Below are 15337 nucleotides of genomic sequence, written 5' to 3' on the forward strand. Positions count from 1 at the left end.
GTGCACTACTCTTTGTAATTTATAGTCTTGAAATCTGTGAACAGTGGCACCAAAGGGCAACAGGTGCTGAGAAGTGTGCACGAACCTGGATTACAACATGCCGACTGTATTGATGTGAGGTGCTTTTTTTTCGATAAGTCTGTTGCCCATTCACTAGTAAATCTCAGTCTAGACTGTATGCTGAATGCACCCATTGCACTTTACCCTATTTTCCTCAAACCTTGCAAGATCGTTGGGAGGAATGATGCTTTCAAAGAACAGCAGAAATTCGATAAAGCCATGCTAGATCAGGACATTGTTTCATTGATCGTAAGTGCAACTTTAAGTTTTTTTTGTGCAAACATAATGTAAGCTAATGTTATCTAAATTGCTCTTAGAGAATATGAAATTGAAAATATTGATAACTTTCATATTTAAACCTTTCTTACATAAACCGCTCGCTTGAAGTATGTGATGGTTCTTATGTAAAGTGTTCACTTCTGACACTTACAGGACATTGCTCGTGCTCTATAAAACCGCAACATTACTAAATAATAAAGAACTGCAAGTTATATACAAGTCCTAAATTAAGATTCAGGTATGGCGCCCTCTGCATTTCATCCTTATGAACTCAAATACTAGGGGACCATTTAACTGGGCCTTGGTGATAACAGTAATTTACATCATTTAGAGCTGCAAATCAAGTGATTCCAGATTTTTGTTTTAGGCATTGCTGTTATCTGGTCTTAAACATCTTTGGACTAGCTGCAGGCGAGCCATAGATCCCCCCCTTCTATTTTTGCTGTAGTGTGAGTCTGCATCAGCCCCCACCCCTGCAAAGCAAAGGCGCTCATTCTATCAACACTTGAAAACAACACATGGCCCCATCCCCAAAAGATGGAGAGGTGGGGGGAGTGTGCTTGAGTAAGAAATAGTGCACAGGTGCAAAGAAAGACTTTTAGTCAGAGAGGTGGGTACGTGAGCCTAGCTGTGGAGTGAGAGAGATTGTTAGGGACAAAGGACTAAGGAGATGGGAAGACTTGATATAGAAGAAGGAAGCACGGGATGGAGACGAATATACGAGTAGGAACAAGATTCAAGTTAAGGAACAAGAGAGAGGGTATAGAACGCAGGGGCATATTATCAAGCTTTATCGGCAGGAAACTGCTGCTAAAGTGGCGATAATGAGTTGATAATAGGCTCCATGGTAGTCCAATCGAAGCTCATGTTAGATGTCCTTCACATCTAACATGAGCTTCGATTGGAATTCCATAGAGCATATTATCAAGCCCATTATCGCCACTTTAGCGGCAGTTTCCTGCCAATAAAGTGGCGATAATTGTATCGCCCAGGCTTGATAATATGGCCCCTGGTGAGAAAATGGAAGCGCGAGTTTGAGAAGGATTTAGATTGAGATATGGAGTAAAAAAAATACAAATCTCCTTTCGACAGTTTAACCATCCTGTTGTCACAGCTCTCCCTCCCATATACCTTCACCCTCAAGTTATTATATAAGAAATAGATAAGGTAGCTATCTGTATTTAGTTTTTGCTATTCAGTTACTTAAAGCAGAAATCATCCTTTCATAAGAACTTGTTTGTCAAAAACTGTAACTGACTCCCAGTACTATTCTTGCCTATTATATTCCAGGTGAAGTGAAAGGTGATCTCCTTATTGACATTGGCTCCGGACCCTCCATCCATACCATTATATCAGCGTGTGAGTGCTTTAAGGAAATCATTGCAAGTGACTGGACTGACACGAACCGCCAAGCATATGAGAGTTGGCTGAGAAATGAGCCGGGCGCTCTTGATTGGACCCCAGTTATAAGCATGGTTTGTGAGCTGGAAGGAGACAGGTGAATATAAAAAAACATATTTTGGTGATTATTCCTTAAAAATGATTCTTTTTAAATCCACTTCAATAATTCTCACAATGTGGAGAACACCTCCAAAACTGTAAGCTAAACCAATGACACATAATCTTCTTACGTTTTTTAAAGATTTCGACCCAAATTGCCGCTGATGAATTTTCTTTAAAGTGCGAAATATTGGATAAACTGCTGGTAAGAGGATTTTTGTCTTTTCTCTTCTTTTCTATCTTGCTCACCATAGAACCCTACTCCGCTTTTCTTAATTACAGAGAATATATTTCAGTACACTCACTTACCAAAGTGTTTTATTTCTTGAGGCATCGTCATCATGCTTCAACACCCTGCGCATGCTCAGAAAGATCTTCCGATGGATCCCCACTGAAACCAGGAAGACGGTCACCCAGGCACTCGTCACCAGCCGGCTGGACTACGGGAACACCCTCTACGCCGGCACCACAGCCAAACTGCAAAAAAGACTCCAACGCATCCAGAACGCCTGCGCCCGACTCATCCTGGACATCCCCCGACACAGCCACATCTCCGGCCACCTGAGAGACCTGCACTGGCTCTCTGTCAGCAAGAGGATCACGTTCAGACTCCTCACCCACGCACACAAGGCCCTCCACGACCTGGGCCCCAAGTACCTCAACGACCGCCTGACCTTCTACACGCCCATCCGCCAGCTACGGTCGACCAACCACGCCCTCGCCGCCGTTCCACGCATCCGCCGAGCCACCGCCGGTGGAAGATCCTTCTCCTACCTGGCAGCCAAGACATGGAACTCCCTTCCCATCCACCTCCGGCTAACCCAGGACCATCCATCTCTCCTTCAGGAAGCAACTCAAGACCTGGCTCTTTGAGCAGTGACGGCCCCTCTCCCCCAGCGCCTTGAGACCCTTGCGGGTGAGTAGTGCGCTATACAAATGCCATGATTGATTGATTGATTGAGGCTGCGCCAGGTTTTCTCATTTAGTAGAGAATGTATTTTTATTAAGTATGCTAGTGTGCGAAGGTGACGACAGAACACACAGTACCATTACAGTTTTACATTTCCACAAACGTGAAAAAGTTGACAAAATTCCATAAATCACGTGTTTTCTGTGAAAAAGATTGAAACTCAAAATAGTTTTTTATAAAGGCAGAATTTTGTTGTTTTTACAGGTAACATTTTCCTTAAGTAAAACACACCTACAAGGAAGTCCCTTGATAGTTACAAATTATGTATTTGTAGGAAAGTGGAGTACTATGGAGTATGGTTGATTAGGCTGCACCATGTAATCAGTGGCCTAGCTAGACCTACTGCCCCTGGGGTGGTTCCTAAGTTTGACACCCGGTGCAGGTAAGAGCGTGGAAGGTGGCGGCCGATGGTGACTTGTTCCCAGGGGGGTGTTTGGCAGCCAACGGGCAACTTGTTCTCGGGGGATGTTGATAGTCGACAGACATGACTTGCTTACCTCCCCAGCCCCAAAAACAGTACCGCCTGGGGCGGACTGCCCCCCCCCCCACCCAGGTACTGCACAGTATGTAATACTCTCACAATGCCCTCAAAGATGGTCTTTGGTTTCACAATAATAAATCCCAGCCTGCCAAGTACCACACATCAGGCGTTAGACTAACACATTTTAGTGTGGTTGTCTGCATCACCACACTGAAAATGCATTGTCAGGCATTGATAGTGTCTTCTCAGCAAACAGCCGGAGGGCTGCTAACTAGTGCCACACTGAGCAAAGCTTTTAGCTGACACGACACGTCTATGCTGCTCGCAGCAGGGGAAGCTTGGAGGCTGGCTCAGCTTGCTCTGGGCTCAGCTGGCTACAATGTTTCACCCAAAATACATTACAAGAGTCAGTTGTGATCAGTTTCCCAATTGCAACAGCTGCAACAGCCAGGACAGTGTGACACAAACAACTATAGGTCACAGGACAGTCGGCCAGCCTGCGGTGCTACCAGGTGGGTGCAGTACCTTTAAGTGTGAGCCAGATTGAGCCAGCACAGCTGGGAGATCACTGTTATGGCTCGCATCATGTTGTGCTGATTGATTCAGATGCTCCGTCCATCACCACCCCCTTTTGTACCGCTTTTGGCCGCCATAAGTGTGGCAGGGTATGCTCAGAAGTGAGTCCCTTGCTCACTTTGCCACTGGATTCAAGCAAGCCGGGCTGAAGACGGCTGTAATGCCAGAAACCGGTCCTCGGAAGCTTGTTTCCGGTCCAGGGAGGACATGGCTTGGCAGTCGGGCTGGACTGTTCCCATGAGGCACAGGGTCAGACTGATTTGCATATAGCCATGTCTGAACTGGGGTGGCAGAGTGGGCTAAAGAACGGTGATGGATTAAACCCAGATCTTTTGACTGGGTGTGAGTGTTTGATTGATTCAGATGCTCCGTCCATCACCACCCCCTTTTGTACCGTGCTGCATGGTTAGGCCAGGGCCCAGCAGAGTAATCATTCAGAGACGGACCATTGTTACCCCGCCACCGATCACCCAGGACCGTGGTACTGCGGAGTGGTGCCAGATGCCTCAGCAGACTGGCCGCCCTGCTACTGGGTTCGCCTCACAGCTGGGCCCATCCTCCATGTGGCTTGACCATCATGAATCGGTGCTCGCTAACACAACACAGCCCTGCTAAGTACCAGAATGGTTGATGTTTGCAGAGGAGAGCTGAGGGGCATTGCACCCTTCAGTAGTGGACCCCTGAGCCAGTAATATGCTGCCACCAGCCATGAGTCAAATTGTAATTTGCAAAGAAGGGGACGGTGACATCAACTATGTATTGTTGGGGTAAATGTCACTGGCTCAACAAATGTAATTTACTTTTACAGGAGTGCATCATTATTCAGCTATTGCCCTCAACACTTTCTTTTATTTTCACTTAGGTCACTATCGTCACTCCTTTTGTGGGGTCTGTTTAGCATATGCTGTGATGAAGACAGTGGAGGCCACTCTTTCCTCTTTAGCAAGAAATGTGCAAAACAGTACTGGTGCCATCAATCTAATCTGGTCTAAGATTTTAATTTATTTCACATGTATTCATTTGATTGTTAAACTGTTGTCTTGCTTTTGTGCTCTTCTACAAGAGGGATTTACAAACACCAGATTGTATCCATTGCTCCAGTTCAAGAAGAATGACCAGTCAATGCAAAATACATTTCTTCACTTGTCAGTTTATGCACATGTTGCACTTGATCTTGATACGCTGTGCAAAGGTTGCACAAGTGCCATCTATCTGCAATTGGCAATGCTGATGCAAAATGACACTAGTGTAGTGTGTGCAATTCTGCCTGACTTTAGTTCTGTTCAGTATGTAAAGCTGAAACCTCCAAAAGTGTCTACAACTCATCGCTATATGTTGAGGTGACCACCACGATCCTTGCACCAACTCACTATCTTTGCAATGTTAGTAAGGAGGTGAACAGGTGAGTCTTGCATACTCCTGGATTTGCTCTGAAATAGCAATATAGTCTGGATGCCACCAGGTTTGTCTGACTTAGTTTTTCCTTTAATAGCTTTGTTGAGATGGGCATTGTACTGTACGTAAAGTTACAGCTGCTGAGCAGCTCTTCATTGCAGTCACTAGAGTCTATGCAGTCTACACAAATTTGTAAAGTCACTCATCTTATTCCTCATTTAATTTACTTTTACAGGAGTGCGTTAGTCCAGTTGGGCAGGTCTTACCTGCTTGATTGTTCTTGCATGAAAGAGCAACTCATAGTTGTTGAAATGTAACTCATAATTACACTGAAATTATCAAAATGTCACACATAGCAATCTGGAACCTTGGCAGCAATGAAATCCATCGCTCAGTCCTGGCAGTGTGGCAAAGAACAGTGAGGCTTTGCTAGAGGCACGTGCTGAGCATTTCAGAGTACCAACATGGATGATGTTATTGACAAGAATTAATAGAAATCCAACACCAATGTATAAAAGTAAAGCAGATTTTTATATTAATTTAGACCCCAGAGCAAGCACAATCAGATATGTGTAACCTGCGTTATGGATTTTAGAAGGAAAATTAAATCAATGCAAAATAATAATACAAAACCTTCCCATTGCGGTTAATGGGAAAAGGCACTAATGACTATTGTCCACTTGCAGGACAAATTGCATAGAACTCAAGGTTGGTAACGGTGATGTGGGTCACAGGACCAAACCACGACAGTCAGACCAATTTTACCTGGCAGTAGAAGCCGGGTGTAGAGCTGTCCTGCCTGTCCAAGATGCTGAAGCAGGAGCTGCGTGGAGCTGCGTGGAGCTGGTTTTACTGCTTACATGGCGCTGGTGAGGAAACAGTTGCAAAAAGTTGACAACAAATCCTCTGCTGGCATTGGATGAAGGTGTTGCTGTTCTCTCGAGGAGCAGCATTGAGTAAAGGTGGATGGTTTCCGACCTGGCTACCAACAAGCCTTGGCAGTGGTAAGGTCAGCTACAGGATACATCATCGTCCAGAGGTCTGGGAGAAGCGGTAGCCACCTGAAACTTGCAGGAGGCCAGGACTATGTTTAGCACAATGCAGTGGAACGTTTAGTTTGGGGTGATCCCTCGGAGGGCCCGATGGCCAGTGATTCTTTGTTTGCAGTACATTGTTCTACCTGTAGACTACAGGGGACTAGAGACATTTGTCCAAAGGAGTCTGTGCCTTTGTCTCTCAAAGGGGGTCCCTCTGTTTGATCTTTGGTCTGGGACGTGTTGCAGTAGTGAAGTTCCAGGAAGGTTCTAGGATATCAACAGCAGGTGAAGGGAAACAAACACACAGTATCATTTAAGAACCCTCACTCACCAACCTGGTGGTGACATGCTTCATCATCGGGTTCCCACTGGAAGGACCTAGCGTCCTTCCAGTGTGCTACAACGCCTGGTTATAGCGGAGCTGGTTCTTGCGTGTGTTGACGTGATGGAAAAACCCAATTGTGCTAAGTGTGTGCAAAAAAAGGGGGAAGTTAAAAATTGCGTAGTTGTGACTGTCAACTACTTTATTAATAGTCCAATCAGCAATTGTTAAAAGCAAGTGATGAGTGGACTCATAGGTTAAGTCTCATTTATTAGAGACCCCTAGTCCTCAATTCGGTCAAATCTGGTCAACATGTTTCTGCTTTCAGAGCCCGAGTCGCTCAGCATTCTTCAGGACCATACGTGTAATCCAACGGCGGTGTGCACGCGCTAAGGTGCACCCAACGGTGAGGATAATAGTGTGAAAAATAAACAAAAAGTGAGTGATAAAAGTTTTTTCACTTGTACTTACGGCAAATCACCGTTAAGGGCTTACTCAGCTCTATGCTGAGGCCAGTTACCTGTAGAGAGAAAAAACAGGCAAAACAAAGGATAAAACAATACTAATTAATGAACCCTTTGTGGGGACAGTATCATAATGTTCCCTTCACCAATTTACGTCTGTTCCAATGATGTGAATATAACAACCGATGTGAAAATGCTAATCATATGCATTCTGCTTCACTTCACAGGCAGCAAATAGCAAACTCTAACATCTTAGTCCATTACTTTGTTGTAAGTGTGTTTAACACATAACCACATTGTTGGTAATATGTTAAAGGAATAGAGTCTAACATGTCGCATTTGCTCAAACATTAGACTAATGCGAAGGTAGAAGATTTGTTTTTATGAAGCAAGGTGCACTGAATAAAAACGGTACCTCAAAGGGATCCGGATAAGCATTGAAAAACATTAAAAAACAGGAAGATACATAGCCTCTCGACTAACTCACATGAGGCGTGTGTTAACGCTCTGCATGGGCAGGCACGGCGGGGGGTACTCTTCACGCCGCGTTACCCGTAAATGTTGTGGGAGTAAATGAATAAGTAAACAGAATGCGGACATTGTTATTAAAGTACCCTTGTTAGATGTAGGCAAATGGTCCGCGGGTCAGAAACGGAAACGTTTTGTAAAGAAACCACTTACTGATACGCTGGCGGCTCCCCCCGAGCTCAATGGCGCCGTAGCTTGAAATAGCGTCCCCATCAGAGTCTTGTGACCAAGTCACGTGATTGGGATGCACTACATGTATCGCTAGACCTTAAAGGGGCCGCATGTTTTATTTTCAACCAAGCGTAAGCACCCAACTTTATTGACAAAGTTAAGCCGGGTACTATTAAAATTCCAAATCAAAGCTATATGTTATCTATGATATAGTGACTCGAAACGCGATGTCAGTGTGTGTTATAGATCGCTAATGAAACTTTTTAGATTTGGAATAAAAATAAAAATAAACCGCAATTTATTATAAATTGGGATAAAGTGATCCGCAGCTATTGTAAATTATCAGGCAGTGTAGTATTGCTATTTAGAAATTCTCAGGCAGAGTAGTATTGCTATTTAGGCATTGTCTTATAGTCGTGGTATATTTTGAATATGTTCTACCATGAACGAACATAATCGGTAAAACTGAAGCTTAGAAATGTTGAGCTAGTTAGGTAAATCCCACTTTTTAAAGGTAGTACTAGCATAATTCTTATTACTGCGGAACCAGGGTTTTATTAGCCAGCCAAAAAAGAATCGTATTTACAGTTAGGTCAGACAGATATCCCACATTTTTAAAGATAGTGCCAGCACAATTTCTTATTACTGCGGAACCAAGATTTTATTTGCCAGCCCTGTCAAATCTCAGAGATTTTCAAAAGAATCGTATTTACAGTTAGGTCAGACAGAAATGGTTTAAATAAATAGAGTGATAGTAGAAAACTTTTCTTGATGTTAATGAAAATGTGGGTTGATGTTAGGGAGGACTAATTAGGCAGATCAAATGCAATCTACATTTTTACCTCCTCAGTACGGAACCCCACAGGATATCGTCATTAAGCCCTTTGCGGTGACTTGACAATCGATGAATCCATCGTTGTTCTTTCTCAAACAGTGTTTTTTCATCTCCCATCACTTGTTCAAGAATCGTCCAACGCATGTCATTCGGTGTATGATTTTTTTCAATGAAATGATTAGTGAGTTTGGTTGCATTTCGTTTGCAGCGGATACTGCTCCGGTGTTCGCAAATCCTGAGTTTGACACGTCTGGTGGTCATACCCACATAATGCAAAGAACATATACAAGTTATCAAATAAACAACATTACTAGTGTTGCAGTTGGTATGACTTCGTTGTTCCCATTGTTTGCCAGGTTCGATATTTAGAAATTTAGTGTGGGTAGTCAGATGGCAAATGCTACAATCACCGCATGGGAAATGTCCTGTCACTGCTGGGAGCCCCCAAGCATTCAGAACTGTTGGTTCGTGGCTTTTCTGTTTTCTAGCTGGACGGGTGTGGACTAAGGAGTCTTTTAAACTTGTGGCACGCTTGTAGGAAAAAAGTGGTTTTTCCCATTCAAAGCGATTGCTCGTCACAATTTTCCAATTCTTTAGTATGCTGCGGTTCATCACATTAGACAAAGGATTGAATGTGGTTACACATGTTAGTGTAAGTTCCCGTGATGGATCTTTAGGGTATGACTCTAACAAAGCATCTCTGTTTTGGTTTGTAGCCCTTTTCTGACTTTTTTGGAGGATCTTCTTGGGATAGCCACATTTCTCCAATTTTTCTGTCAAATCATCCGCCTGTCTCTTGAAGTCGACCATTTCACTACAGTTCCGCCTGATACTGAGGTACTGTCCATAAGGGAGGTTTTCCCTTAGGGGGCGGGGAATCGAAACTGGAATATAACAACAAATTATTTTTAGACGTCGGTTTGTAGTATGTTTTTGTTCGGAGAAGGTGGTCCTGTTTGTTGATTGTTACGTCAAGGAAGGTGATACTGTCTTTGGCGTAATCATGGGTAAACCTTAGATGAGGATCACAGGTGTTAATCCAGGTGAAGAAAGGGAGTAGGGTGGCTTCATCACCTTTCCAAACCACCAAGACATCGTCTATGTAACGTTGCCATAGAACGATGTTGCCAGAGAAAGGATTAGAAGGGACAAAGATGTGTTTCCTTTCTAAGTTGTAAACATACAATCCTGCCACCGATGAGGCAAAGGTGCTGCCCATAGAGGTTCCCGTAATTTGGAGAAAGATCTGCTTTTCATACTCAAAATATTTCCTCTTAAGTGCTAATGTAGCATAGTCCACCACGAAGCCTCGAGGTACTGTAAAGTTCCAGGTGCTACGGTCTAGAGCCTCTGTTACCACTTTAATCGTTTCATCTTGCGGAATGCAAGTATATAGACTTTCGATGTCTAGAGAAACCAACAAACTCGGTTCCTCTGGTATCTCAATGGTACGAAGCATCGCAAGAAGGCTCTTCGTATCTTTGATGTACTTTTCTGTAGATTGTATAATAGGTTTCAAAAAGAAATCGCAGTATTGGGAGAGGGGTTCTAATAATGACCCAATACCAGAAACTATTGGGCGTCCTGGTGGTGGCACGATGTTTTTGTGCGCTTTCGGTAGGGTGTAGAAGTATGGTACTTTACCACTTGAGGATGTCAGGAAATCAGATTCACGTTTAGAAATCCAACCTTCTCCTTCTGCCACAGAGACGAGTTCTAAAATCTCGGCCTGGAGGCTTTCAGTGGGGTCCTCTGTCAGCGGGGCATAGTTTGTTTGATTCATCAATAGTCTTTTACATTCAAGATCATATGCCTCTTTTTCTTGAATCACTATGCCCACGCCCTTGTCGGCACTCTTGATCACGATTGTAGAGTTTTTCTTCAATGATTGGATTGCCCGAAATTCTGCTGCATTTAGGTTTTTGTATACGCAGGGCAAGTTAAAGATTCAACCTCATGCAGTACAGCTTGCTCAAACGCAAGAATTTCCGGTGGTACAAGATGCGTTGGAGGCGTAAAGTTCGATTTCAGTTTGAACGGTGTATCACTCTTGTTTACGTCTGTTGATTCATTGCTCTTATTTTCAAAAAAGCTCTTTAGTCTTAATTTCCTGAAGAACTCATTAAGCTCACAAAGCAGTTTGAACTTATCAAAACGGGGGGATTATGTTCGTTCATGGTAGAACATATTCAAAATATACCACGACTATAAGACAATGCCTAAATAGCAATACTACTCTGCCTGAGAATTTCTAAATAGCAATACTACACTGCCTGATAATTTACCATAGCTGCGGATCACTTTATCCCAATTTATAATAAGTTGCGGTTTATTTTTATTTTTATTCCAAATCTAAAAAGTTTCATTAGCGATCTATAACACACACTGAGATCGCGTTTTGAGTCACTATATCATAGATTACATATAGCTTTGATTTGGAAATTTAATAGTACCCGGCTTAACTTTGTCAATAAAGTTGGGTGTTTACGCTTGGTTGAAAATAAAACACGCGGCCCCTTTAAGGTCTAGCGAAACATGTAGTGCATCCCGATCACGTGACTTGGTCACATGACTCTGACGGGGACGCTATTTCAAGCTACGGCGCCATGGAGCTCGGTTCTTCCGGGCCGCGGCGGTGATAGACTAGGTAGTCTGAGGGGAGCCGCCAGCGTATCAGTAAGTGGTTTCTTTGCAAAACGTTTCCATTTCTGACCCGCGGACCATTTGCCTACATCTAAGAAGGGTACTTTAATAACAATGTCCGCATTCTGTTTACTTATTCATTTACTCCCACCACATTTACAGGTAACGCGGCGTGAAGAGTACCCCCCGCCGTGCCTGCCCATGCAGAGCGTTAACACACGCCTCATGTGAGTTAGTCGGGAGGCTATGTATCTTCCTGTTTTTTAATGTTTTTTAATGCTTATCCGGATCCCTTTGAGGTCCCGTTTTTATTCAGTGCACCTTGCTTCATAAAAACAAATCTTCTACCTTCGCATTAGTCTAAAGTTTGAGCAAATGCGACGTTAGACTCTATTCCTTTAACATATTACCAACAATGTGGTTATGTGTTAAACACACTTACAACAACGTAATGGACTAAGATGTTAGAGTTTGCTATTTGCTGCCTGTGAAGTGAAGCAGAATGCATATGATTAGCATTTTCACATCGGTTGTTATATTCACATCATTGGAACAGACGTAAATTGGTGAAGGGAACATTATGATACGGTCCCCACAAATGGTTCATTAATTAGTATTGTTTTATCCTGTGTTTTGCCTGTTTTTTCTCTCTACAGGTAACTAGCCTCAGCATAGAGCTGAGTAAGCCCTTAACGGTGATTTGCCGTAAGTACAAGTGAAAAAACTTTTATCACTCACTTTTTGTTTATTTTTCACACTATTATCCTCACCGTTGGGTGCACCTTAGTGCGTGCACACCGCTGGTGGATTACACGTATGGTCCTGAAGAATGCTGAGCGACTCGGGCTCTGAAAGCAGAAACATGTTGACCAGATTTGACCAAATTGAGGACTAGGGGTCTCTAATAAATGAGACTTAACCTATGAGTCCACTCATCACTTGCTTTTAACAATTGCTGGTTGGACTATTAATAAAGTAGTTGACAGTCACAACTACGCAATTTTTTACTTCCCCCTTTTTTTGCACACACTTAGCACAATTGGGTTTTTCCATCACGTCAACACACGCAAGAACCAGCTCCGCTATAACCAGGCGTTGTAGCACACTGGAAGGACGCTAGGTCCTTCCAGTGGGAACCCGATGATGAAGCATGTCACCACCAGGTTGGTGAGTGAGGGTTCTTAAATGATACTGTGTGTTTGTTTCCCTTCTCCTGCTGTTGATATCCCAGACTGTCTTTACATGATATTCTGAGGTGCCCTTATGTTGTGTCACTCTCCTGTTGTTGATTAGTATTAATTTTAGGGGTAAGAGAGTGAATACTATTACCCTTACTCTCTTGTTGTTTGATTTTGTTCCAGGAAGGTTGCCACAGGTGCAGAGTATTACACCTTTGCTTGTGCAGATCCTGTTGTCGCAGACACGAGTCTCTTCTTTGTCTTTTCAAGCAAGTCAGATCAGAACTGAGGTTCTGGTGTCCTGCTTAAATCCTAGTTTTAGGAGCGTTAGGGGTGCGGGTGCAAGTGGAAATGGGCTACTAGCTCCAGTGACTAATCTTCCTCTGAGATGACCACATCAACTTTTTGACCCAGACCCTCTTATGTACCAATTTTAGAAAATGGCAGAAGTCTTCTTCAGTTGTACAGACCAGGTAGCCCCCTCCCCTAGGGGCGTTGCTAGCCTTCTGGGAGTGTACACCTCTTGAATACAAAATTCTTTCAGCTGCCCGGATGCAAATGCGCCTGGGTTAGGGGGAGGGCTATTCATTCCTTTGGTAAGCAGCCTGGATGCATATCAGAGTCAATAGATCTAAGCTTTGGGCTGCACTTGGGTCCATGGAGGTTAATCCATCTCTGCTTTCCTTCTTGGGTTGTATCAATGAGGGATTTTATGCCTCTGTTAGATATGGGCCAGAAGGTGAATGTACCCTGCCCCAGGAGCTGAAAAGAGGGGGTTTGTAAGGGATGCATCCTGGCACCATTCCTCTTTACTCTGTATATCAACAGCTTGGATCTATTCCTGTTAGATTTTAGGGGTTGATGAGCCAACTGTGGGCGGGCGTCGCCTGCCTGTTCTTTTATATGCAGACAAAACTGTCCTTATGGCCCATACAGCCAAAGGCCTCTAGCTTTTATTAGACCTTTTTGTTACGTACATGTATGGGCTTGACCTCACAGCCAATGATGCCAAGTCACACGTTATAGGGGTGGGCCCTAGGAACACCAGAACTAAACATTGTACAGTAAAGGGCCAGCTTATCTCTAGGGTTGAACATTTTTCTTAGCTGGAAATATACTTCTGGATTCCCGTCTTACCTGGCAACCCCTTTCATAGAACAATTCTTCTAAATTTAAAGCAGCGGTCAGTAGGGTTATTCTCTTGGCTAAACTTTTGAGTCACACCAACATAGAGGCGATGATTTAAAGTCTTTAAGGCCAAGTGTGTGCTGTTAGCAGGTTCCAGTAGTGACATTTGTGGCCATGTTCCTGCATCCCACCTTCAGGTCGTTGAAAACTCATTTTTGAGAAGCCTACTTAAAGTACCAGATAGCACTGCTTCTGTGATTCTGCATGAGGAAGTGGTCATGGGGTACATTTCAGAATTGACTGGACTTTGCCATTTTGCTATTCTGGCTATCTATTTAGCTTAAGGGAGACCTCTTAAAAATATCGTTAAATGAGACAGTTTTGCCCTGGACGGAAGTTGAACCTCCAATGGTTTGCCTATGTTAGGTGGCTCTTTAAATCATTGTATTCAACCTGAGTTCTTTGCGCATCTGGGAGCTATAGTTAGGAGGGACACAACATGGCTTAAACAGGCCTTTTATGCCATGGTAGCTGCAGATCTAAAGACTAGGGTCCTCTTGAAGTGCTCTGTTTGCCATTATGTCATGGTAAAATCATTTTCAGGTGGGGAAACTTATCTGGCGATGGAGATGTCTAATTTTCATCGCAGATTATTAACTTATTTTAGATATAACTTTTTTTATCAGTTCCTGTTGCCCAAAGGATCTTCGTGTAAAGTTTCAGAACTCTTGGCATGTATTTGTGATGATATCTCCATTCCTGACACATTTTATATTGTAATGCTCTGTCCAATTTTAACCTTAGGCACAGATTTAATCACCCACTCCTACCTATGAACTTTACACAAGTGAGGCCAGCATTTCTTTGTTTGAAGTTCTTTAAATCCCATACCATTTGCTTTTATCTGACAAATTTTGTATCTGGGTTCTTTCAGGGCTATTATTTTGTGTGATCCTTGGTGTTTTATGCTGTGTATAATTAGTCAGTTACTTTCTCTCCTGCTGACCAATGTTCTTATTAATGTATTTTATGATCTTTTAGATGCTATTCTTATGCATTTTAATTTGTGTTTCTTGTTGATAGGTGTTTTTACATCTGTTATAGGATGGGATTTTATGATTTTCTTGAAAAATCAAATAAAGATATTCAATTCATATCAGAAGCAGTAAATGCATTGAAGCTCACATCCTTGATATGCCCCTTCACCTCCTTCTCATCCAGACCATTGTTTCTGACTCATGGGAGTGTACACACCTTCTAGCAGGGATCAGATCCCTGTCTTGGAAGTAGCAGGTGCATGCTACTAGCCACAGCACTGACAAAGCTGGGGCAACCAGGTGGGCAGCAACTAAGGTAGCACCTGGTTGCATGGCACATCAACCTTGGCATGAGAATCAGGTCAGGGGTAATGAGGCATGTTGTTTAATACTAAACACAACATATTTCTGTGGTGCCATAATGGAACTGCCTACCTCGGGGGTGGCTGGGTGCCAGCCCATGTTATCCCATGGGCTGCTGATTACTTATAGTAGTCATTAATGGAAAAGACTATTATAGGGACATATAAGCCTGCACTTGCATGACCTCACCTTTAATATACTGCACCCTGACTCCGGGGCTCAGGAAGCTTTCCTTAGGGGTGACTGATATACATTTAAGATAGTACTTTGACCTTGCCATACTTTTTGAGGACAAAGTTGAGTTCGAGCAGTTTGCACTGCTCCTGGATTCTGCAATGGCAAAACTGCTGTCATTTGTTTACTGGGTCAT

The 15337-nt window shown here is 43.3% G+C and overlaps 1 protein-coding gene across 1 annotated transcript in view; it reads left to right on the plus strand.

Moving 5' to 3' along the window:
* The window catches only part of LOC144825058 (nicotinamide N-methyltransferase-like), a 249833-nt gene that overhangs the window by 184285 nt on the left and 50211 nt on the right, over window positions 1–15337 (plus strand). The window contains exon 2 of the mRNA XM_078683969.1: window positions 1630–1837. Within this exon, the coding sequence (XP_078540095.1) occupies window positions 1630–1837 (208 nt within the window). The remainder of the gene's footprint in view (window positions 1–1629; window positions 1838–15337) is intronic.

The sequence above is a fragment of the Lissotriton helveticus genome, chromosome 3_1 (genome assembly GCF_964261635.1).
Source record: "Lissotriton helveticus chromosome 3_1, aLisHel1.1, whole genome shotgun sequence".
Classification (NCBI taxonomy): domain Eukaryota; kingdom Metazoa; phylum Chordata; class Amphibia; order Caudata; family Salamandridae; genus Lissotriton; species Lissotriton helveticus.